Source organism: Brienomyrus brachyistius, chromosome 2, assembly GCF_023856365.1.
Source record: "Brienomyrus brachyistius isolate T26 chromosome 2, BBRACH_0.4, whole genome shotgun sequence".
In the NCBI taxonomy this organism is placed as follows: Eukaryota; Metazoa; Chordata; class Actinopteri; order Osteoglossiformes; family Mormyridae; genus Brienomyrus; species Brienomyrus brachyistius.
The window spans coordinates 32,513,359-32,540,136 of NC_064534.1; the positions used below are offsets into that span (position 1 = coordinate 32,513,359).

General features: G+C 51.2%; 1 protein-coding gene across 1 annotated transcript; it reads right to left on the reverse strand.

Moving 5' to 3' along the window:
- Window positions 1-1,482: 1,482 nt before the first annotated feature.
- fam222aa (family with sequence similarity 222 member Aa) lies at window positions 1,483-25,724 on the reverse strand. The gene is made up of 2 exons (XM_048999069.1): window positions 25,575-25,724; window positions 1,483-3,429 (listed from the first exon to the last, which is right to left on the reverse strand). Exons 1-2 carry the CDS (start codon window positions 25,669-25,671, stop codon window positions 2,015-2,017), a joined length of 1,512 nt encoding a protein of 503 aa, XP_048855026.1. The 5' UTR covers window positions 25,672-25,724; the 3' UTR covers window positions 1,483-2,014.
- Window positions 25,725-26,778: the final 1,054 nt, after the last annotated feature.

Genomic DNA, 26,778 nt, shown 5'->3' on the forward strand with positions numbered 1-26,778 from the left:
GATGAAATTAAGGTTGATAAACTGCAGCTGTCTTTGGCAGCTGACAAAATCTCAGAAAACAAATGACTTTCTCAGGATTCCAGCAGCACATTACAGACAAAAGCCCTTTTCGGACTTCAAACCAGGTACTCAGCACAAGGCTTTGTGAGCGGATGGTGGATACCACCAGCAGCACGGGGTAGAGGCCTGCAGGACACACACAGACGCGCGCACGCACACACACACACACACACACACACACACACAAAGGAGGCCAGGCCCCCCCTCTGGTAACATTCTTCATCACTGACAGCTCCAAAAATCATCTATCCGGTTTCCTTTTGTGTACCCTTTGCCATGTTCCTGCCATTTCCAGTGTGGAAGAGCAAAGCCGCGCGGCTGGCCTACGCTGTACAGAGAACCAAAGCCGCGCGGCTGGCCTACGCTGTACAGAGAACCGAAGCCGCGCGGCTGGCCTACGCTGTACAGAGAACCGAAGCCGCGCGGCTGGCCTACGCTGTACAGAGAACCGAAGCCGCGCGGCTGGCCTACGCTGTACAGAGAACCGAAGCCGTGCGGCTGGCCTACGCTGTACAGAGAACCGAAGCCGCGCGGCTGGCCTACGCTGTACAGAGAACCAAAGCCGCGCGGCTGGCCTACACTGTACAGAGAACCGAAGCCGCGCGGCTGGCCTACGCTGTACAGAGAACCGAAGCCGCGCGGCTGGCCTACGCTGTACAGAGAACCAAAGCCGCGCGGCTGGCCTACACTGTACAGAGAACCGAAGCCGCGCGGCTGGCCTACGCTGTACAGAGAACCAAAGCCGCGCGGCTGGCCTACGCTCTACAGAGAACCAAAGCCGCGCGGCTGGCCTACGCTGTACAGAGAACCAAAGCCGCGCGGCTGGCCTACGCTGTACAGAGAACCAAAGCCGCGCGGCTGGCCTACGCTCTACAGAGAACCAAAGCCGCGCGGCTGGCCTACGCTGTACAGAGAACCAAAGCCGCGCGGCTGGCCTACGCTGTACAGAGAACCAAAGCCGCGCGGCTGGCCTACGCTGTACAGAGAACCAAAGCCGCGCGGCTGGCCTACGCTCTACAGAGAACCAAAGCCGCGCGGCTGGCCTACGCTCTACAGAAGGCGTGGTTTCAAACCTTGCAATCCTGACACCAGAAGCGTCATGTCAGCCAGAGGAAAACACACTGATTATTATCGTTTTGTTTTTAAATCACGTAAAAACTAATGCTTTATGATAAATATTTCCCTGTAGCAGCCAATACAATGTTGTATACCTACAAATATATATAAAACAACAAAATAGGTTCAAGTTTTCAAGTTTTTTTTTCTTTTTCAATATTTTGTACCCAGTTTACCCAGCTCCAACCTCCCAGTATGTCCACTGGTTTTATTTAAAACTCCAAGCAGTGCAATTAGATTATAGCTACTGTTAGCGTATAACAAACGTTACGATTTATGCGTGCTCTTCCAAAACAGTGAGTCAGCTGTTTGTTTTTAAGTTTGTTTTTTTTTTTTTTGCGTCTGTTCACTTGTGTTCATGTGTGTTCATTTTGGAGTTAACCAGCAAGCCCTGACTGCTCCTAGGAAGGATCCCTCGAACTGGGCCAGGTCTGCTCTGTGTGTTCGGGGGGTCAGGGGGCACCTGGAGCTTGTGTGCATGTCATGTCAAGCCTTGAATATTGTCCCGAAGGAAGTTAAAAAAAAAAATAAAGAAATAGGAAAAAAGCAGGAAACCGTTTCTCTCTCTCACACACACACACACACAAAATCCCTGTTGGCAAACTACACTACAGAAATTCCAGCAGGAGGCGCTCTTCTCAGTAGATCCATCCCCCTTTCCCCACCCCTTTTCCCCACCCTTGACACAAACAGCAGGGTCCTTCCAGTCCATGAGCCCAATATGATCGATCCTGTGCCCCTTTCAAAGCGACACCATCCATGACAAGCAAGCTATGCTTTTTCACACTCGAGGGCCCCCCTTCTTCCACATGCACCCCCCCCTACTTCCGCTGGCTCCTTATCTGTAGACGGGGAGGCGGATGTGGGCGTGCTGGTGGTCGAGGAGCCGCGGCACGGACACGGTCTCATAGCCCTTCCCCAGCATCTGCTCCTTGATGCAGGGCGGGTGGATGTCATTGATCAGGTACTCCAGCGACTGCAGGCTGCTGCTCAGAGTGGAGGCACTGCACAGACTCCTGCTGGGCAGGCCACAGCACAGGCCGCTGCCCCCACCGCTGTCCGTGGCCGCGTGGGGGTGATGATGGTGTTGGTGCTGTTGGTGGTGAAGGTGCGTGTGCGGGTGGAGGTGGCCGTGGGCCACGTGAGGATGCGGCTGGGGGGGCGGCAGCTCCTGGGGGTTGTAGCAGTCGCTGTCCGGTGTCGCCAGCACGCTGTTCCAGGGCGGGGCGAAGTACTGGCCAACAGAGAAGTTGCCATGCATGGCGGCACAGTTCAAGGGTGAGGAGCCCAGCCTATCCAAGCCTCCGCCCCCGCTGATGCTAGCCGGAAGTGGGTAGGGCCTGGATGCAGAGGCCACACCCATAGCCCCGCCTCCAGGGAGACACGCCTCCGGGGACTTGCTGAGGGCTCCGCCTCCTCCGCTCCCACCACTGTACATGCGTAGGGTGGCCTGCTGCTGCTGCTGCTGCTGCTTCTGCTGCTGCTGCCATAGGATGTAGTCCACGCTGTCCCCATAAGCCCCTGCCTTGACCACCTCCGCGCCACTGTACGCCAGCCCGCTTTGGGCCACCAGGCTGGCCGCGAAACCCCCACCCGAGGAGCAAGAGGAGGTGGCCTGCTTGGAGGGGCTGGCGTTGGAGGGGGTGGGGGCCACCACCACCCCCTGGCAGACCTGCTGCAGCGCCTGCGCCTGGCAGTGCTGGTTGATCTGGTAGATGATGCTCTGGATGGAGGGCAGGTTGGACTGCGGTGGCAGGGAGAGGCCGCGGCCCCCGCCCAGGGGGATCACAGAAGCTGCCACCGTCACGTTGGGGGGGGGCGCCGCCATCCCTGGTGCCTCCGTGGGGGGGAGCTTGGCAGAAGCCGCGCGATAGGCTGTAGCTCCGTGGCCGAGGCTGAGGCCGGCGGGCGTGGGGGGAGGATAGGGGGCCGCGGCCACCTGGGCCGGTGACAGCTTAGTCCGTCTGCCCTCGGCACTCTTGAGGACACCCTTAGCACTGGGCCCCGGTGATGCCTTGACGATGGCCAGCAAGCCCTGATAGCCGGCCGTGTGGAAGTGTGGGTATGGGCTGTAGCGCTGGCCCGTGGTGTCCAGGCCATTGACGGTGCGGTTAAGGTGCTTGTGCTGAGGGACCCGGATGTTGCTGGGGAAGATCTTGATGGAGAGCGGGCTGCCGGCCGTCTTTTGGGCGTAGGCGTCCAGCTCGGCCGCGGTGGGGTACCGCGTGGGGTGCGTAGGGGCGGCCGGGTCACCTGTGGGGAGGGGGAGAGCGGGGACAGAAGTAGTTCATCAGCATCACCTACTCCTCAGCGTGGAAAGATGCAAAGCCACTATGTGAGGTAGGGGTTGGGCAGGGATGCCAAAAATAAGAGGGGGGCTTCTATAGTTTCTCATTCTTTTCCTTTTACTTCTCATTTTATTAAAGTTCACCCACAGATGGATGCATCCTCTTAAAAACGGCTGTATCATAGGAAACACCGCAGGCGCTGCGCTTTGTGAAATTAATTTGGGATTTTTTTTTCCCAGAATGAAACTGGGTTACCCAGGGAGACCTGCAGGGGCAGGAAAGGAGCTCATTTCAGTGCAGTGAGTCAATAGAGATTTATGGGTGGCCTTGCAGCTTCCTCCAACCAGGCCAGGCCCGCAAAGATGAACCCTGAACTCCCACAATTCCCTGATACACGGGCACTGCTGTTTCCTGCAGAGTGGGAGTCACAGCTACTGAAAATGTCTGGTATGAAGGAGGAGCGGTTAGGATACAGGTACACCTGGCGGGGTCCTCCCCAAATGCGGGTGGGCCTTCAAACAGCCCGACCGGGGGACTCAAACATGAGCAGCCAGGCTCATGAAGCTGACAATGCCATGTACACGAAGAAATAGCTTAATTACAATACGCTCCGCCCAGCCCACACACTCACATACCCACACACCGGTTAGCAGGTTAATGTAGCACCAAGCTCTCCTCTCGAAACCAGACAACCTCAGAATCTGCTCCACGGTCCCTGACATCTCGGTCTGTCTGCTATTGGCTGCCAGCTGCTATTGGCCGGGTCTCAGGTCGGACACGCCCCCAGGTCCTTCCTTCCGCCTGTCTGCCCGCCCCCTCCTATGACTAGGTCCCTCTTGGGGGCTGTGCCGGCCTACTGACTCCCCGTGTGGATAATGGTTTCCGAGGCCACCGCCACCCATACCACCCCCCCCCCCCCCCCGCCGGCTCTGAAATTCAATTCTGCGATAAAACCGGGTCACAGACCCATATCGGCCCTTATTTAGGAGAGGCTGGAGCTTAACTGAAAATCCCTGAAAAGGGGCGGAAGGCAGGGGAAAAAAGAGAGAAAAAGAAAGAGAGAGAAAAAGAAAGAGAGAAAGAGAGAGCGAGAGAGAGGCAATCGGCATGAGCCCAACGCGAGTCGGTGTTGGGGGGGGAGGGGGGGTTGGGAGCGGGCCGTGCCGAGATTGGATTTAAACTACATTATTCAAGCAATTTCATGGCTACTTAGCTCATCGCAACAAAAAAAGATGAAAAAAGAGCCCAATTTACAACCAAATAAATCAGCTGTCGCAAGCGACTGGCGCCCCCTACGTAAGGCTCGTATGCAATCTTTCCGATGAGCGGGGAAAATAATAAATAAATTAAAAGGCATGAAAACATAGTCAGCACCTAAAAGAAGAAGCAGGAGTCCAGACCAATAGTGTAGCCTTGATCTGCTTTTTTTTTGTTGTACAAAGTTAAGTAAAAAGTCCATCAACCACATCTGTCAGAATCCATTTATTACTGCTGCTTGCGCCTGGACTCAGAGTTTATTTCCAAAAGCCAGTGAAGCATGGAGCTGTGAAATTTATTAAATCTACAAGCTGTCTTGCGAAGAGAATAAACTGGGTGTTTAACATAAAGGTGGATTTAGGACAGAGGGCTCTGTTGATGTGTTTTACACACAGAGTGTTTTGCTTTTGAGAGTCCCGGGCCATTAGTAAGAGGAGGACCTGCAGGTGTTGAGGAGCAGAACCTGCTTAGCAAAAATGGACTGACCCAAACTGAAGGGGCATCTTCAGAGGGACCCAGTGCACAATGCCTTCTGTCACTACAGCCAGGCTTAAGAAAACGTGCATGATGGGAAATACAGTGAACCCACCTGAGGGAAGCATTGCTGAAATTCCTTTTCCGGGGGGGAGAGGTGGTAGGAGGTTCTGATCCGGGAAATGGCAGAGCCCCCCCCCCGGTGCAGCAGACCCAAATTCGAATTCTCCAAACTGCCACATCTTGGCATTTGTAGCGAAAGGCACAGAAAAAATTTCAATGGAAAGAAGTTTCGCAGGGATGCGGGGATAATTTTGAATAATTTACCCTCCTAATTTAAAACTATCAAAGTATATTTGGAGGATCCTTATAATAGATACCTTGGACTTAATTGTGGATGAAGGTGGCTAAAGTGGGTTAGCCTGGGAAAGCCTGGGAAGCTGGAACAGGCCACGGTGCCGAAGATCCCAAACGGCCAACGAAATACACTTAGAGAGCTTTACTTTGATGTTCGAGAAGGGAAAGGAGTCCGTGGAGCTGAACAGAGGAAACACTTTTTTGTCAAAAATGAATTCGAAAAATGGAAAAAGAAAAGACACGCCTGTTTAGATGGCCGCAGAATGAAAAGGCGGATGATTGGGGAAAGGAGGCTTTGATCATGGTGCACCGTGATTGAGGGGCACCGCCCCGCCACGCTCAGGCACGCCCCCTTTCCGCCGTATCGAGGGGCAACGCCCCGCCCTGCCGCGCTCAGGCACGCCCCCTTTCCGCCATATCGAGGGGCACCGTCCTGCCGCGCTCAGGCACGCCCCCTTTCCGCCATATCGAGGGGCACCGTCCTGCCCCGCTCAGGCACGCCCCCTTTCCGCCATATGGAGGGGCACCGCCCTGCCCCGCCATGCTCAGGCACCCCCCCCTTCCGCCGTATCAAGGGGCACCGCCCTGCCCCGCCATGCTCAGGCACCCCCCCCTTCCGCCGTATTGGGGGGCACCGCCCTGCCCCGCCATGCTCAGGCACCCCCCCTTCCGCCGTATTGGGGGGCACCGCCCTGCCCCGCCGCGCTCACGCACGCCCCCTTTCTGCCATATCGAGGGGCACCGCCCATTACCAGGGAGGGAAAAAAAATGGAGATGAAACTAATTAAAAGGCGTGCAAATCGCAGAGTTTTTTTAGGTGCTGGCATCCCTCCCACCCTTGAGCCGGGCCCCGGTCAATTTGCCGCCACTCGTTGTTTATAAACATCTCGAGCTTCAGATGGCAGCCGGCCTTCAAAGGGTGTCACACTTCATGAGCCACGGGGATTAGGGGAGCCATCTCAGGCAGGGGAGGCGAGGCGGGTGGGGGCAGCAGGAGCAGGAGAAGCGGCAGGGAGACAAAGGCCGGGCCGGGGTGACGCACCCCTAACGAGGCGGCGTCCACCATCTCACCACGAAAGGAAAGAGTCGCTGCTGCTATCGTCCTCTCCGTCTGGCCCCTGGCGTCTGTCCCGCCCGTAAACACGTGTGCAGAAACACACACTCTTATTTGCAGGCAGACATGCAGATAAACACAGAGCAGTCCCCCCCCAACACACACACACATGCCATCTGCAGGCGATGGATGCAGCGGGGCGCGTGGAGGTGAGCGAGCGTGCTGCTACCGGGGACGGCGGCTGCGTGACCGATGGGGCTGGCTGGCCGCCAACGGCGGTCACGCTCTAGGTGCAGATGGCGAAGCGTGATGGATGCCCACCGGGGGGCACCGTAAGCTCACCGCTCCCTGCATTTTGGGGACAGGGAGATGGAGCAAGAGCCGTGGGAAGGACTGAAGGACTCCTCGTTGGTTGGGTCCCCTTCACCAGACTCCGACCCTCCCCTCCCTATCCAGGCCCAAGCTCAGATTATTGGAGAAAGAGGGACGGGGAGAAGGAGGTGGCGAGGATCCCATATCTCTGCACGGGATGTGAGGCTTGGCCAGATCAGAACACTCCCCGCCAGACTGGCCACACGCGGGCGCTGCATACGAGAGGAGCGATTAGCAGGCTGCCCTTGGTGCCTAATCACCCGCAGCGCAGTGCCGGGCCCACGCGTCTCTCCAAATGCCACCCCTCATTAGCGGCGACGCGGAGGAGAGGAGGGCGTCTGTGACGGCAGAAGCCCCCCCCCCAACAAAAAAAAAAACCAAAAGGAGCGGTGTGATAAACTCCAGGCACCCAGCCCTGCTCTCCCCTTCACGGTGCTTCTGCCGTCCTTGGGGTTCGCGAGATCTTGCACGATCAATTAACACTCCACTAATTAGCCACCAGCACACTCCAAATTACGACGACCTCGTTTCAAGAGTGCGTTGGGCAGCTTTTCTGTGTGTGCGTGCCCGTTTGTGTGAGTGTGCATGTGTGTGTGTGTTAGTGCCCGTGCGTGTGTGCCTATGTGTGTGTGCATCTCCCTGTGTGCTGAGGAGGAAAAGTAATAAAGTGAGGAATCATGAAGAATCCATCTTATTTGGGCTCCTTCCCCTAAAGGACGGTCGGTGGGGGGGGATGCAAGTGTTGTGGGAAGGGAGATTCGAGGGGAGGGAATGTTTGCTGCGGAAGAGAGCACACACACTCCTTCACACGCACACTTACATATGTCCACACACACTCCTTCACACGCACACTTACATATGTCCACACACACTCCTTTCATACATCAAATATAGCTGCAGTTCACTGATGACCACGCCGACACGCAGCCAGACAAACCAGCCGATGGCCTCGGCAGACTGCCACTGCTCTCATTTTCATCACTGCTCTAAAAAACCGTTGTCTAACTTATGCTGATTTACATGCTGTAACTCTCACAGAAATCTCTCAGTTTGTCCGCAAAGTTCACTTCCACCACCCTAAGGTTCTAGACCAGAGCAGTGGTGAGTCATATTTTTAACATAAAAATCTTGACAACATTTGATTCACAGTGAACACAAGAGTCTGTGTGCGGGCTGACAGGAAAGGGGCTCAACATGGCCGACAGATCCACCCCCTACCCATTACCCTGTAGTAACCTGTTTACTGAGCTGTACCCTGGCAACACTACTCCAGGGTTGGGGAAAGTACAGCTCCCCAAGTCCCGGCCACGCTCCGTGCAGAACCCATCCCAGGCTGAAGTGGCTCTCTTCTGTCGTTTATAGCTACATGGACATTTTTAGCACGTTGGTAATTCATGAGGAAATTAAGCTTTGAGTTGCCGGCTATTTAAAACTGAAAACAGGCCGTCGAACATGAGATTTTTAATGCGCATAGACCCGGCTCCCCTGAACCGCCACCGCTGGCTTCCGGCCGGCCGCCATCTTGGTTGCCGCCGGCGACGGGCCCACATTCCACCCGTACGGAAGCCTGACAAAGGGGCCTTTCGTATATGGCAGCGCTGGGAATCCTGAGGCTCTGCCTCCCCAACAAAGCTCGCCTTGTGCCGGCGGAGGTGTCGTCTGCTGCTGGCCGAGATTAGCCAGCGATTAGGGGCCGGCCCCTCGATCGCCGTGACAACCGTGTGCACTGGCACAATGGGCCCCCCGACAGAACCAGCTGTTAACCCCCCCCCCCCCCCCTTCATCCTTCCCTACTATTAAACCCCAACCTATATCTAAGGCAGCAGCATAAAAATAAATAAATAAATAAGCCACCAGCATCTCCCTGGCCTTCAGTCAATCCCAGTCGGGGAGGGGCAGAGTATGGCAGGAGCCCCCTGTGTGGCAAGACTCTGCCGCGTGCCGAATGCAAGGAGGCGGGGGGGCAATCAATTCAGACAGGGCCTCAATGGGTTGCACAGCATGAGGGCTGGCCCCCGGACCGAGACCTTCGCAAATGCTCACCTGGGAGCACCCCCTTACGACTAGAAAAAGGGCCAATGAGGAAAAAGCCTGAATTTTAATTATTCTACTACACCATGCACAGAGAATGACCTATTGAGCAAAAACAAAGTGTGTGTGTGTGAGGTGGGGGTTGATAATGCAGATAAATGAACAACACAGCAAAGCCGGACTGAGATGCCTTTTGTAACGTGTCACACGCCGGCTGAATGGAGGGATACATTGAGCCTAACTGAAGCCAGAAAGGAACGGAAAAAGGTAGCCGCATATCTTTCCAATAAGTGCCTGATGGTAACCCATCATGACCCAGACTGATGGATGAGCTACTGTCTATTAAAAAGAAAAAATCGATCAGTGAATTCTCTCTTCAGGGAGGCTGCTATAATGCCAAGTTGATGGACAGCTTGTTGCTGTCCGATAGCAAACGGGACACTGGGGGAGGCGGGGCATAGTGACCCCAGGAATATCCACTGACCCTGAGCAGAGCACTCATCCTCAGGAACTCTACATGGAGGTGCCAGAATGAACTCGGCCGGCTAACCAACCATTCAAAATGAAACGGCAATACTGGCATCATTTAACCTTTCGATGGCCAACAGGCGGTCGATATTGACTTTAAAGAATCTAATAGCGAGTTAAATTTCTGCTAACAGCAATGAATGAAATGTCATTTGTATTTTTTGGGTGGAACTGCCGTTTAATTTTGTCAGAAATGGGAAGTTACATTTTCTGAACCAGCTTCCAAATGCCAGACCCATATTGCATTTAATGCAATTAATGATTCCGAAGAAGCCAAAAAGTAAAGTTTCTAGGTAAAAAAAAAAAAATGTAAGTTTTGTAGTTCTGCTAGTATCCATCCAACCATCCATCCATCCATCCATCCTCCAATGTAGGAGAGGTACAGGGGAGACCAACTCGGGCAGCACAGGGCACAAATGTCAATATGAGTGTTAAGAAAATGTCTCAACTTCATGCCCATAACACACACATACACACACACACACACACACACACACACACACACACACACAGATGAATACAGCAGTAATTGAGTCTGTAAGGTGCCCTTTGTTTCCTGCATGGCACCCCCCCCTCCCCCCCGATGTCTGCTGCAGGCCCAGGGACTGCGTGCACAGCGGGACCCGGGTGGGGGAGGCTGCAGGGGGATAAATGGCCTCCTGATTGCAGCCAGCGTAAATGTCCGTAATCTCAGCCGTGATCCATTCCATGCAGGGGGGGGTGCATGCTGTCAGAAATGGATTTTGCCATTAAAATGCAAAAGAGAAAAGAAAAAAAAAAGCCCTTGTAGATGCAATCTTTTATTTCATTACAGCTAATCGGGCCCCTGATTCAATCAATCCGTTTCCTGCCTGCACAGGAAAAGTAGCAGCAGAAAAATCTCCAGGCTGGAGATGGAAACTGCAGCGTTCCATGTGCCCACTGGACTCCACTCGACCACTGCGTTCCATTCGCCCGCTGGAGCCCACATGACCACTGCTTTCCATTCGCCCGCTGGGCTCCACTTGACCACTGCGCTCCATTCGCCCACTGGGCTCCACTTGACCACTGCGTTCCATTCGCCCGCTGGGCCCCATTCGACCGCTGGGCTTCACTTGACCACTGCGTTCCATTCGCCCGCTGGGCCCCACTTGACCACTGCGTTCCATTCGACCGCTGGACTCCATTTGACCACTGGGCCCCATTCGCCCGCTGGACTCCACTTGACCACTGGGCCCCATTCGCCCGCTGGGCTCCACTTGACCACTGCGTTCCATTCGCCCGCTGGGCCCCACTTGACCACTGCGTTCCATTCGCCCGCTGGGCCCCATTCGACCGCTGGACTCCATTTGACCACTGGGCCCCATTCACCCGCTGGACTCCACTTGACCACTGCGTTCCATTCGCCCGCTGGGCTCCATTTCACCACTGCGTTCCATTCGCCCGCTGGGCTCCACTTGATCACTGCGTTCCATTCGCCCGCTGGACCCCACTTGACCACTGCGTTCCATTCGCCCGCTGGACCCCACTTGACCACTGCGTTCCATTCGCCCGCTGGACCCCACTTGACCACTGCGTTCCATTCGCCCGCTGGACCCCACTTGACCACTGGGCCCCATTCGCCCACTGGGCCCCACTTGACCACTGGGCCCCATTCGCCCTCTGGGCTCCACTTGACCACTGCGTTCCATTCGCCCGCTGGGCTCCACTTGACCACTGCGTTCCATTCGCCCGCTGGGCTCCATTACACCACTGTGCTCCACTTGACCACTGCGTTCCATTCGCCCGCTGGGCTCCATTTCACCACTGCGCTCCATTTGCCCTTTGGACTCCACTTGACCACTGCGTCCCATTTGCCCGCTGGGCTCCATTTCACCACTGCGTTCCATTCACCCACTGGGCTCGACCACGGGGCCCAATTCGACTGCCTTACTCATCTGGACTGCTGGGTTCCACTTGACCACTGCGTTCCATTCGCCCGCTGGGCTCCATTTCACCACTGCGCTCCATTTGCCCTTTGGACTCCACTTGACCACTGCGTTCCATTCGCCCACTGGACTCCACTTGACCACTGCGTCCCATTTGCCCGCTGGGCTCCATTTCACCACTGCGTTCCATTCACCCACTGGGCTCGACCACGGGGCCCAATTCGACTGCCTTACTCATCTGGACTGCTGGGTTCCATTTGACCGCTGCGCTCTATTTGACCACTGTGGTCCACTTGACCATTCCGATCTGTATTCCCTTCAAACCCCTTTTCTCCATTTGATCACGCCTATTCAAAAGCTTTTTTGCTCCTTTCTATCGCATGTCACTGTCCGCGGTCCTGTCTGGGCTCTTGACCACACTCCGGCAGAGCACAGTCACCCATACAGAGTCCGCCTGCAGCACAAGGATGCGTCTTTACAAACGTTTCTGCACGTCTTACATCATGACCTCCTTTCTGCAGAGCTCCATCTTCAGCCATGCTTAAATCTTTCCTTATTTATTAAAACTGTACTTTACTTCCCAGCACTGCTGCAGGACCCCGGGGGGGGAATCTGGGCTTTGCTCAGCGACACACGTGCAGCAGGTCTTGCGGCCCGGACCAGCACAGCCATGTTCCTCCTGATACTTTCTGACACTGATGCTCATTAATTGGCGTCTCTCATGCTGAGGGACCCGCTCCTTTATTACAGCTCCACTAGCCCTCACCTGTTTCCCAGGGCTGTGCCCCCCCCCGCCAACCCCTGGAACAGGCCCCCCAAAAACAGCCCCGGGAGCTATAGACGTCCGGCCAGCAGGCCCTGACTCAGCCCTCAGCCAGACTCGAGCAGAGCCGACCCTGCGATCCATAATTCTGTGTGTCATTTCAGATGAGTCTAGCTTTTTTTTCTGCCCACATCCTCGTTTGTCTTCCTGTTCCTCCCCTCCTCCCCTATGCCCCCCCCACCCGCTCCCTCCAGCCTGTATCTGTCTCCCCTCTCTGACTAAGTGTGTTTCATCGAGTCTGCTTGCTGTGCGAAATCTCCTCAGGGCGAACACTTTATTATCTGCAGCCGGAGCGTCACCGCAAATACCGTTTTACACACACAAGTGTCACTTTCCATTTGTCTCCCCACTTGGCGGCGGCGGGCGAGCAAGCCAGTGACAGAACAGGCAGGCGGGTGGGCGGGCCGGCCAGTGAGGGAGTGGGCCAGTAAGGGAACAGGCAGGCTGGTGAGCCAGTGAGGGAGCAGGCGAGGGAGCCAGTGAGGGAGCGGGCAGGCGGCCGAGAGAGCAAGTGAGGGAGCAGCCAGGCGGGCAAGGAAACAGGCAGGTGGGCGAGGGAGCCAGTGAGGGGGTGGGCAGACAGGCGAGGGAGTCGGTGAGGGAGCGGGCAGGTGGGCGAGGGAGCCAGTGTGGAGGCAGGCAAGCAGGTGAGGGAGCCAGTGAGGGAGCGGGCAGGTGGGCGAGGGAGCCAGTGTGGAGGCAGGCAAGCAGGTGAGGGAGCCAGTGAGGGAGAGGGCAGGCAGATGAGCCAGTGAGGGAGCAGGCGGGCAAGTGGGGAAACCAATGAGGGAGAAGGTGGGCAAGCGAAGGAGCCAATGAGGGAGCAGGCGGGCAAGCGAGGGAGCCAGTGAAGGAGAGGTTAGGCGGGCCAGTGAGGGAGGGCTTCAAACAGACTCAGATGGCCTGGGCCGCCAATTCCAGAGCGACTGGCAGAGGCAAAAACAAACAAACAGTGTGGGAAAACAAAGTGCGCATTCCTACCCGTGGGCCCTCGGAAAACATCCCCTCTCTAGCTTAGCAGCTATCTACACCCGTGTCCCTGCTGTCAGCACTTGGGCGAGTCCCTCCCCCACCTCCAACTTACAGTCAGCAGGGGTAACCCATGTGCCTTTAGGCGGCACACCAGGCTTTTGCTTCGTACCAGGTGGAGTGAGACGGCCCGGTTGTTCTCGGTCAGTGAGCCGGAATCGCGGCTTCTGCCCCTGTCTCTCCTACAGTCATTTATCCCTCAATCTGTTGACACACCTACAAAAAGGGTGATATGAACGGCTTGGGTCTCTTTGGATCGCGGACGTTTTATCGTGGCAGACGTGGCTTCCGGTGAGCTCCGGCCGCCCCGCCGTGCCCGTCTTGCGTAGGTGGCCAGCTTGGTGGAGAAGGCGGGTGCATCAGTCTAAGTTGTCATGTGAGATTAGTGTCGTGCTCAAGGGCCTCTCAGCTCACGCCTCAGGTGCCAGGGTCTTCCCGCTCCCCTGTCCCACCCCGTCTCCCTTTCTCCTTACTGAAGGCTACAACAGGAGAGTCGACAAGACAAAGCCATGCACATGTGTTGTCCAGAAAAGTCCACAAATCCCTGCTATACTTAAAATCAGGCCCCGCCCATCACTACATTCCCTCAGTGCTCTCTGATAAAATCAGTTTCTCATCCTCCATGCTAGAGTGTGTCACTTCCCACACCCCCACCATCACCGACCGCGCAAAGGTGCTGAAACGAAACCAAGCCGGCAAATCGCGCTCTTTCGGTTTCGTTTTGTAAAACAGCTGCTTGTTGTCGGGACTCTGGCAGGACCCCGTGGTTTTCGACAGCGTTTGTGGGGTTGCTTTTCTGTGCAAAGGCTGTACATGGTTAAAAAGAGGTACGGTTATGGGACAGAACAAGTCCCCCAGGATTTCGGGCTGTGGGAACACAGAACAAATACGAATCAAGACAACAGAGGAGCGGAGACGCGGGTGCTGGTGGAGGTAGCAGTTTTGAGGGGGGGGGAGCCGTCAGATATCAGGAAGCACTGGTGCACGCAGGTGTCAGGTAAATTGGTGGAGAACATGGCCTGTGGACAGCCGGAGGCGAAGGGGGGGGGGGGGGGTTGCTTCTGCTCCATCATTTAGCAAACAAGCCCTCTGCTGATTCTCAGTTAATATTTAATACGGCACAGACAACAGGATCTCCCATACATACTGGGGAGGGTGAAGGGGCCACAGACCCACACAGACACCACATCTGGCAAGCAGCAACGTTTCTCTGTGAAAATTACCTTCTAATAATAAGTCATATTTACATACAATATCGATGGACCAAAACATTATGACAAGCCCCACATGACGCAAGTAACGTCGACTATCTTGCAAAAGCAGCACATATCAAGGTCTGGGATATATTAGACGGTAAGCCGACATTCGGTATTTGTAATCAACATGCAGAATGCAGAAGAAACGGTCAGAGGAAAAGACTTGAGTGACTCTGATAAGGGCCAGATTGTTATGGCCAGACTTCTGGGTCAGAGCACCTCCAAACCGGCAAGGGGTGCTGACAGTCAGTACCTGCTGAGAGCGATGCAAGGAAGGAAAAACCTGATCTGTCGACAGAGTGTAGGGTGGCCAAGACTCGTCAATGCAAGATGTAAACAAAGATCGTCCCATCTGGTATGAACCAACAGAAGGGCTACTACAACACAAATGGTAGATAATATAAATGACGGTTATAGAAATGTTCTGCCAAGTTGTTCTTTATGTTACTCCTTAAACGGACCCCACAGCAAGCAACAATAACACGAATGCCATAAATGACAGGAAAACAAGGTAAGTTACACTAAGGAGGGTAAGGCACACACACGGCGAATAGGTACACGATGGCTAAGATACATGAGGATCAGGCCCAGGCGACAACCAAATACACTGAAAAATACAAATGGGCTATATACAAGACATACACGGGGCTGTATACACGCGCTCGCGAGGCATGCCGGTGCTGTAGTATTTTAGCATATTTGAATTGTACGTAGTTCATTAATTTTATTTGTACAGTACTTTAATTTGAAATGCGTTTGAAACAGCTGGATGTATTTTGAAAGAATCAATAAATCTGTAAATAGCGATGCTGTCCGTTTTATTACTTATATTATTTATTACTTATATTATTTATAAGTGTCAGTTATGGTAATCTGCCTGAGACAAAGAAAAGGGGGGGGGGGGGGAATCGGTTATAATGATCATCTGGAGCGGCATGGTGGTGCAGTGGTTAGCACTGTTGCCTCACACCTCTGGGTCCCAGGTTTGAGTCCCTGCCTGGGTTACGTGTGTGTGGAGTTTGCATGTTCTCCCCATGTCGTCGTGGGGTTTCCTTTGGGTACTCCGGTTTCCCCCCACCGTCCAAAAACATGCTGAGGCTGATTGGACTTGCTAAATTGCCCGTAGGTGTGCATGTGTGCGTGGATGGTGTGTGAGTGTGCCGTGTGATGGGCTGGCCCCCCTCCTGGGTTGTTCCCTGCTTCGTGCCCATTACTTCCGGGATAGGCTTCAGACCCCCCACGACCCAGTAGGATAAGCGGTTTGGAAAATGGATGGATGGATAATGAGCATCCGCTTATAGTGATCAACTTCACCCAGACAGACATGATCACTGTAAGCAGATTCCACTGTATTTAAATAAAAAAGGATTCCTGTAATCTGTACCAGCAACTCCCCTGTCAGGTAGTGCTTTCTTTAATGTTAATTTTTTATACAGTACAGTACTTGGCCTTTTGACAGTTTTACACTGGCTTGTTCTCCCCTGTTTAATAATAGCAATAAAAATCTATGTTATGAGATTCTACTTTCTTTTATTCCACTGATAGCGTGTAATTAAGTTTGTGCGGTAATACAGTAAAACCTCGGATTGCGAGCATAATTCATTCCAGAAACGTGCTCGTAATCCGAAGCACACGTATATCAAAGTGAATTTTCCCATTAGAAATAATGGAAACTCAGATGATTCGTTCCACAACCCAAAAATATTCAAAAAGAATTTATACAAAATGTAAAGTAAAAATGCATAAAACAACCTGTACTTTACCTTTGAAAAGAATCGTGGATGGATGGAGGGAGAGGAGAGAGAGAGGAGGAGGGTTATTTTGTTTTAACTTTCACTATAACGGAATCACTGCTATCTGTTGGCTCACTGCAATCTTTTTCTTTTTGTACAACTAACAAGGAACCTATCCAATGACAGCTGCTTTTGCCTCCTTTTCGATTTTGCAGAAATGTGGACATTGCATTGTTGTTAAACAGATTTATTGCTCGCACTGCTGCGCCCTTATTCGGGTGGTGCTTTTCTGCTAAATTTTGACTAAAAGAGTGAGGCACGCAGACTGAGACTGAGTATGGGAGACAATTACCCACAATCCCGCAGCAAGAGAGAGAGAAGAACCATCGGCTTAGTTGTGATCACGTGATGCTCAGCAGACAAAGCGTATACGCAATACTCGTATTGCAAGACCTCGCTCGTTTATCAAGTTAAAATTTATTTAAAATTTTTGCTCGTCTTGCAAAACACTTGCAAACCAAGTTACTTGCAATCCGAGGTTTGGCTGTATTTGTAATTTTTTTTCAGTGAAGTTAAAAAATGTTGAAGATTCGGAATAACTGATTAATCGAATCAAATCATGATAGAAATGAAAGATTACTGATTGTTTTTCCATCCAAAGATTTCATGTTTTTTTCTTCCTGCGACCATTCTCTCAGGAGGTACTCAGTACTCATCATGGCTGAAAGTGCCGCAGTTTCGGAGATGCTCTGACCTATTCCTCGGCCCATCAGACCAAAGTCGCTCAGATCTTTGCCCATATCTTCTGCATTCAACATGTCTGAGTACGGTATGTCACCATCTAACATACCCCACAACGTGACACACACCATTTACATGATACTTAACATTATTTGGTTCATGTACATTTTCATACTGTGTTTGTTTACCATTATATGTGGATGCATATATATACTGAACAAAAATATAAACGCAACACTCTTGTTTCTGCTCCCATTTTTCATGAGATGGACTTAAAGATCTACAATTCATTCCAGATACACAATATTACCATTTCTCTCAAACATTTCTCACAAATCAGTCTAAATGTGTGATAGTGAGCACTTCTGCTTTGCTGAGATAATCCATCCCACCTCACAGGTGTGCCACATCAAGATGCTGATCTGACATCATGGGTAGTGCACAGGTGTACCTTATACTGCCCACAATAAAAGGCCACCCTGGAATGTGCAGTTTTTTGCTTTATTGGGGGTCTGGGGACTCGGAACCGGTCAGTATCTGGTGTGACCACCATTTGCCTCATGCAATGCAACACATCTTCTTCGCATAGAGTTTATCAGATTGTCAATTGTGGCCTGTGGAATGTTGGTCCACTCCTCTTCAATGGCTGTGCGAAGTTGTTGGATATTAGTGGGAACTGGTACACGCTGTCGTATACGCCGGTCAAGCACATCCCAAACATGCTCAACGGGTGACATGTCCGGTGAGTATGCTGGCCATGCGAGAACTGGGACATTTTCAGCTTCCAAGAACTGTGTACAGATCCTTGCAACATGGGGCCGTGCATTATCTGTCTGAGTGGCTGGTCTCAGACGATCTTGGAGGTGAACCTGCTGGATGTGGAGGTCCTGGGCTGGTGTGGTTACACGTGGTCTGCGGTTGTGAGGCCGGTTGGATGTACTGCCATATTCTCTGAAACGCCTTTGGAGACGGCTTATGGTTGAGAAATGAACATTCAATGCACGAGCAACAGATCTGGTTGACATTCCTGCTGTCCGCATGCCAATTGCACGCTCCCTCAATGCTTGTGGCATCTGTGGCATTTTGCTGTGAGACAAAACTGCACATTCCAGGGTGGCCTTTTATTGTGGGCAGTATAAGGTACACCTGTGCACTACCCATGATGTCAGATCAGCATCTTGATGTGGCACACCTGTGAGGTGGGATGGATTATCTCAGCAAAGCAGAAGTGCTCACTATCACACATTTAGACTGATTTGTGAGAAATGTTTGAGAGAAATGGTAATATTGTGTATCCGGAATGAATTGTAGATCTTTAAGTCCATCTCATGAAAAATGGGAGCAAAAACAAAAGTGTTGCGTTTATATTTTTGTTCAGTGTATGTGTGTGTGTATGTGTGTGTGTGTGTGTATGTATATATATATATATATATATATATATATATATATATATATATATATATATATATATATATATATATATATATATATATATATATATATATATATATATATATATATTAGTATTGATTACTTACTTTTTCACACAGGGCCAGGTAAGTTTGGATATCTTTTTTCCCTTAATAAATGACATCATCATTCAAAAACTTCATTTTGTATTTACTTTGCCTAATATTTGCTTGATGATTTGTAAGTTTGACAAATACGCAAAAAAACAAGAAGTCAGAAAATAAGAAAGTACTTTTCCACAGCACTGTACTCACACACACAGAAGAGCGACACTTCTTGAATGTGTGACTTTTTTTCATGAATGTTACAGTGAATCCCCCATTTACAGCTCTAATTGTATAATTGTGTCCAGGGAAAAAAATTAATAAAAATAAATAAATATAGTTGCACTACAGACAAAAATGTGATGACATTATAATCCCTTTTTGGGAGTGACGGGTGCAACTGGAGATTCTGGCCCAGTAGATTCCAGGCAGATACAGTTTGTTGAGACATAGGCATCCAAGTCATGTGTACACTGATTAGCACACACTTTTCCGGAATCTTCTTACACGGGAGAGAGTGGCTTGTTCTCCGGTCCCTCAGTCCATACCCTCAATCCGCCTAAACCAACCGCTGGTGCTCTCGGCACCGCAGGCATGCCAATGGCCTGAGGGTGATTTTGCAAACGGGAATGTTGTGCAAACTGATGCTAAATGTCCCACATGGGGAATGACATTAGCGATGGTGTGCTAATGCATCTGTCCATTGCTTTGTCTTCTCATCACATCGGTGCTTCAACAAATAATTATACATTAACAAGTGATTTCTGTCTTTGGGGGCGGGCAGACTGAGTCTTTGAAGTGAGCTAAGCATGTATTTGTGTCCAAAAAGGCCCAGAGAGAGATCCTGGGTTGGGACAGGACTATTTTTCTGGGACACACAAATATTTGATGTAAAGACTCTTTGCGCAAAGAAGCCTAACAGCATCCAAATTCCATAATCCTGCCTGTTTCATAAAGAGTTAAGGATAATGATTTTACAAAATCCACAGCACTGTGGACAGGATGAGATATGCGGCTTCTGAAAAGAGATGGATGACAATGACATGGAAGCGAAGTGAGGCACTCGGAAGAAGCGATATCTGCCACCGGTACCCATTTCCCATAAAAAACCAGACAGCCTCATTTCCTAGCGCAACTGTGTCAGCTGCCCCGGTTTGAAAGGCATTCTGGGATGGCATCCAAACGACTGACCGGCTTTTAGATCTCTAGACAAATGTCAACGGCGACTGTGGCCAAACCAACCCCCTGGGCCACACAGGAAGTTCAAAACCCGAATGACCATCCCCCCCCCACCCCTTCCTGCGATACTGCAGGCCGCCCCAGACCCCACATCTACCAAACATATTGGAACTCACGGCATGACTAACATGCACCAGGGAGGCCCACATGGTTGTGGGTCGGGAGGCTCCCCTCCCCACAAATGCCACACCTAGCCCCCCAATCCCGCCTCAGTCTCCGGTCCATAACAAACGCGACAGGACGCCAGTCACAATGCCAGGTCACAGCCAACAAAAAGCTGGCGAGGTCGGCCGAGACGGAAGGCCGGCGCGGAGCCCGGGGCCCGGGGCCCGGGCCGGAGGGGAGGCAGCACACTCCCGTTCAGACGGAGGACGCCGGCGTCTCAAGCCAGGAGTCCCAGAGTTAAAAATACAGCACGTGTTAAAAATAACACACACACAAATGAACTTTTGGGGCAAAAATTATCCAAGAGGAACCAAAAAACGCAAGGAGAGGAACCAAATTACAGGAGATCAACAGAAATCTGAAATGGGCACTGCACACATCGATGCGTAAAATAAGCTTCAGGAAGCAGAAGTAAACGTCTGGTCCAAATGGACACTCTGGGTTTGGCGTTGGCAGGTTTGAGGAGACGAAACCCCTGGAACAGTGGGGCCAACAGGAAAATGTCCCGATCCAAGCGTACGCACGCAGTGCGCATGGTCTACAGTGATCGATAAACTGGCATGTGACCAACCCCCATCACCCTCAAGCATTTGGCGTTTTCAGAAGGAGGTAAGGGCCAGGAGCAGCCCAATCAACTGAAAAGGTCAACGGCATACAGATTCTACCAGATCAAAACACCCCTCCCCCCCCACATCCCTCCAGGGCTCATAGGCAATCAAGGGAAAGGCTGATATTTCAGCTGCCAATTCTGACTGCATTTAAATAATTTTGCAGAAAATGCCCCCCCAACCCAGCCTGCTCCTTCTACCATGGAGGAGAAGGGAACTGGGGTCACAGGTCCTACTGGCCGTGTTGTTCAGTACAGACGTGCTGTGAAAAGTGCAGCCCTACAGGAGCACCTGCAGACAGACAGCTGTACATGCCTCACCAAAATTCTCTTAATTACCACACAGCTGCTTTTAAGCTATCTATTGCAATGTGCTTATCATTTATCTAAAACACACATGTTAAAGTACGCCGGACTTTTTCAGCAATGAACCATAACTAATCACATGGTTAGAGACAATCAGTTATAGAAACACGGCTTTTAAAACATGACCATCTTGTCTGGCCTGTCTGGATATTGTGTAAATTATGCACCAGACATGGAATTATTATGTCTTAAAACCACTGCATGAAAACTAAAGTACCAGTGCTTTCTAAGAAACACTGCAGATAGCCAGATAATTATCTAGACTAAATGAATCCGGACCAAAGTGTTCTCAATTCAAAATTCCAGTTTCTCGTTTCCTCAGTAGGATGATAGGGCCCCCCCACCAATCAGGGCCTTCAACTTGTCTCTGATTTTGTGATCTCTAGCCCCTATTTTAAAAATGAATGATGTCACCCCCCCCCCCCCCATACGGACAGGTGTCCTAGTGCCAGGACCCACCGAGTCCTGGGGACGTGGACAACACTGTGACTCATACCAATCCCTCAGTCGCCCTGGGCTGTGCTATGAGCACATATGCTAAGGATGAGCACAGAAACACCCCCTTGGGAATGCATCCTGGGGGTGGCTGCTTTAAAGAGCCTAAGTGCTCATGGGAATGGTGGGCATCGGGGTGGGAGGAGCAGCGGTCTGGAATCTTTTTATGTCGATGTTCACAGAACTTTACACCAAAGAGACCCAAAGAGGCTAAGGCCGAACACATTGTTACTTATAAACTTTAATGGTATTACTGAACTTAGACCACAGAAAGGCAAAACAAAATATTTTTTAAATATAATTAATTCTATATATAAAGTTATTAAACTTTTCTGTATTTTACCTCAGAGAGGCAAAAGCTGAAAATAATTTTAAAAAGAAATAGAAGATAAACAAAAAGACTTCAGTCCTGTGCTTTTGAAGAGCAGCTTCCTGGCAGCAAGAACCTCATGAAATAGAGAAAAAAAGAGCAGGAGCCTCACAAAACAATAATTCCGCGTCTGGAGGATTACATGTTTGGTGACAGCATTCGTAGCTTCAGACAGAGTCTCTGCAATGCAAAGGCTTCTATCAAGACCTTTTGTTTCATTCTGCTTTTTCTGTTGTAGTCTTGTGAGTAAAACTTGATGTTTGTTTCCTTTAATAAGGAAAGCCATTTCATTCTCCTTTTATTAGACAAATGGGAAATTTCTGGTAGCATCTCCTTACAGCACACAGAAGTAAGCATCAAAAATCATTAACCATTCCAGTGTCGGGGGGGGGGGGGGGGGGGGTGCTTTGCGTGTTATGTCAGCCCCTTGCTGTCCAGCAGGCTAACCCCGTGACCTGAAGCTGAGAAACTTCGGCAAAACTGATCTTGTCGCCGTTACCGTTATGCTAATCCTGTGGTACAAGCCGATCGATCATCTTGTCTGACTGGGACCTCCACGCCATGACATTCTTTTGGGCAAAACTGGTAAATTAAAACTAGAAGAAAAAAAAAAAAAAAAACTTTCCCCTACATGACTTTCATAAATTTACAAATAGATTAACAGAATTTATTCTGTTTTTGAAAATCACCACTATCATATGGTGTGTGAATATTCTGCTTGTTTTGTAATTGAAGTATGAAGAGTTTGATATTGGAGGGCACACAACTTGAGAATTTACATACACATGTCAATTTATTGGGGGGGATGAATGAAGCCAAATTAAATTATGGGGGGGGTGGTACATGTGGAACCAAGGATATAACTGCAAAAACAACAACTTTTCACTTAAGAATTGTGAAGATGGATTTCTTGATGGGGCTTAGACCCCAGCTGAGTTGTGGTTAAACAGCATGTTACTTGGTTTTAGCTCCAGGTTGCTGTCGGGCGGCCCTGGTCCGTCTGGGCCCAGGGGCTCCATATCTGAGACTGTCAGCTGCACCTCCAGCCCTGCTCCGCTCTGAGGGCAGCTCTACGGCCTACTGCTAACTACTCTGCCGGAAATGGGATTTTTTTTTTTTAATTCTCATAAAAACCCAGCAATGAATCAGTCTGAAAAACCACAGCTGTAAACCCGTGATCTGTAAATCTACGAGCATTAACCTCAGAGTAAACGATCCCGGTCACAAGGGGGAAACCAGAAAAACCCAGAGTTCCACTATGGCGCTAAAGAGGTCTGACCGAGCCAAACTGTCTTCTCAAACCGAATCCCTTTTATCAGCAGCAGCGAGGGCCAGGCCTCCATCTGGAAAATGGTGTAATATTTTTAAAAGGGTTATAATATCGTTATGTATTATTGAAGCGGGCTTGGATTCATGTTTTGCAGGCTGTGCTCAGTGTAATAAAAGCAGTATTAGTGTCTTTGTCAGAGAAGGAAGTGGTGGAGAGTTCAAGGAGATGGCGAGGACGCTGCCAGTCTGTGAAACTGCTCTACCCCCCCCAGTTAAACCTACCATGCACCCCAGAGCCCTGCCAGAATGATGCTTTTCTTCTTACTGGAAAGCAAGCGATTCTCTCGATATCGGGGGGCTGGGGGGGCATCCCGTACCTTGAAGGTCCGTTTGCCCGATTGGTCAGGACACCCTCCATCCAGCTTGTGTGAGTCTCTGTCTAAGGCAGCAGCAGACAGACGCGGGGGGGGGCTGGAAATGTCACGCGTACGGGAGGATTTAATTAAAAATGACAGGGTCTGGGCGCTGCTGCGGCCCTTTGTAGACGCAGGGAATCCGGTCTTGCTGAAAGCAGCACTGTGATTTATTATTTAACTAATGCTTCCCTTTCTTTTCATTCTCATCCAGTAGAAAACTAAAGTCATTAAAAAAAATCTGCCACTGTGATGTTACACACATAAGTGTGTGTGTGTAGCTCTGTTTGTCCACTTCTCACACATGCACACAAATCCCCCAACTCCTCATCATCTTAGGGGTTTTTAATGGACGCCCCTGCTATGCAACACCTCGCTCCTCCAGGCCGCCTCACACAGGCCCCTCCCATATTTGTTCGGGGAACAGAGGCCGACTACGGCAGCCACCTCTCACACCGCCAAAGTGGCGGCCGTGTAGCCCGGCCCCGCTGCGTCGCCGGCCCGCTCACCGTCCGCATGCCCCACTAGGCTTGCATCCCAGACTCGCCCCAAAGCCGGCAAAGAAAGTGAAATGTCAAGCCATTATACTCCAACACAATCGTTATTAACCTCCAAGCTAGCGCCGCGCCGGCCCTTTAAATAAAAGGTTTAACAGGTGTGTGTGGCAGCAGAGGGGCGGGGCCTCCTTTGCGGGGTGCTGCTTTTCTCTATTGATTCCAGCCCTGGGCCCTGGGAGAGGAAGTGGTCTAATCCTGTGGAAATCAGCGGGAGGGAATCGATTAAGAGAACGGCGGGCAGCCTGCCCGCCTGGCCGATCCTGCGGGGGCAGCGCTGAGACCTCATTAGCGAACCCACTTGCACCCCCTTCCTCTCCTCCCCGAGATTTTCCGCTTCAGCTCGACCTCCCTAACCTCCCCCGCAGCTCACCCCCTTCCCTTTCAAGCTCTCTCACTCCAACACTTTAAAAGCACCGACAGTAGTCTGGACCCCCCCCCCCCCCCCCACCGGCACTTCACTGACCTTCTCTCTACAGAGAGAAGTTGGGGGGAGGGGTATCACAGGCCCAGTTTCACGTTTCCGATGATGATGAGGTGGGCTGATGACTTTCAGTGAGTTTTTCAGTATTTTTTGTCGCCACCACCTCGCCCGATTGGCTAGCAGGAGTCGGGTCATTCGTCACGTTAACAAAAGGCCCTCAGATTCCGGATGTTTCTAGGGACAGACAAGTGCCCGAGGGGTGTCAACATTAGCACGGATGTAACATTTCCAGGAAACACAGAAATTGTGCGGCATTCGATAATCCTCCGTCAGCCACCAAGGCTGCTCTCCATCTGTCATCACTGCTGCCCGCACGTCTGACGGTAAATGTGACCCAAGAGTCGGGACACTGCTCCAGAACCATAAAAAAAATAAAACACCTTCGTCTTATGTGAAAGCTGCGAGTTTTATTTTAACAACAGGGGTGTGACACCTCTATTGCGACCTCATAAACGAGATAAGGTGGCTGGAACATTCTCAAGCAGGGGACACTTGTCAATGCTCAGGGGAGGACAGCATGCAGCGAACCTAAATCTATGACCTTAAATGCTCAGTTTAAACACAGCACTCAGGCAGCTGATATCGTAAATACTGAGATACCCTTGCCGTAAATGGGACGCTGTGCCTCTCAGCTCCCTGCTCTCCAGTCAGCAGAACAAAACAATGGCTTCCAGTTGAGTGCGGCAACACACACTGCTCAAGAGATAAGGCTAAGCGTGTTGATGTGCAAAGTTTATTTCTTAAGCAGCTGGTAAAAAGCAGTGTTTCTCTGTCTAGTCCTCAGGAACCCCCAGACGGTCCACATTTTTGCTCCCTCCCAGTTCTAGAGTTCCTTGAAGACCACTCTGAGAAACATCGCACCAGAGGCCCCCCCTCAAGCTTCTATAACAATGACCCGCCCAAAGCACTGGTTTGGTCTGTTTCTTTGCACAGAGGCCACCAAAGCCCCCTCCGCAGTTTCCAGTGCAACCCGAGAGTCACCCCACTAAAGATCACCAACCAGGACTCAAGCCTGAACCAGCACGGTCTCGTCTCTAGGTGGCGCAGTGGCCGTGGAACCCAGGATACTTACATTTCCGGTTGGTGGAGTGTGGTGCTTCCAGGGCCTTGGCGGAACACACCAAGTGCTGAGCTGGGGGGTTCTGCCTCCTCTGCAGACAGGCCAACATGACGGGCCGGGGGGCTGGCCGGGGGGCTTCTACAGCTGGTGGCAGCTACGTCCAACCTGACGTGAGACAAAGGCACAAGGTAAGAAAGGTTTCAAGCCCTGTGTTTCTTATACTCTCAGTAAAAAAGGTAAAAATTGTACCTCTGCTTGTTACAGGGGCACTTTCAAGGGTCTGCCAATTGTACCCTAAGCTGTAGGTAATTGTACCTTTTGAGATACAGAAATTGACTCTGAGGAACATTTCTGTACCACTGATGGTACATTAATGCTATTTGTACCTTTGGGATGTTCCTCAGAGTCCATTTCTGTACCTTAAAAGGTACATTTGCAAGGGTAAAGCCCCAGTGACAAGCAAAGGTACACATTTTTGCCCTTGTTTCTGAGAATGTAGCGGACCCAAAGTGGTGTCCTTCCTACGCACCTTCTGGCAAGACCTTGGGATCATGTGTCTGCACACTGTGTGAGAGTGTGGAGTATTTTTCACATGTCTGTCAGTATTTCTTCATCATCTCTTACATATTCCAGAAAACAAGGCGAAATATCCACATTTATGGACAATCAGTAGCTTCATACATCAAAGGCTTCCTAATTAAACCAGCGACCTCCTGTGAAATTTCATTTGGGCTGGCAAGATTGTCTGCTTGCCCAGGTGTCCACTGTGACCTTCACCTTGGCTCACAAACACCCTCCTTAAGCAAGGACTTTTGCATGGGGGGGGGGGGGGGGCAAGGCGGGGCCTACCAAACACACTTTTTGGGAAGTACCATTAACACCATCTGCTCACAAACTACTTCCTGTCACACTGTCACAGTCTTTGTAGTGTTACTGTGTATTGTCACTTTACTGATACTGTCTAAATACTGTAAATGTGCCTTGACTATCTGAATTGCATATTTCACACATATACACATACATACAATATACAGTGCCTGAATACAAATTAAGGCATGGATAGTCACCGGGCTCCTATTCCGGAAATCGACAACAGCACAGTAGAATATAAACGGCATAGAGGGAGTCAGGACGCGCAAACCATGAACCCCCCCCCCCCACCCAGCAGGCACGAAAGGGCGTCCCGTTCGCATCTGCGCCCCTGTATGCCCCCACC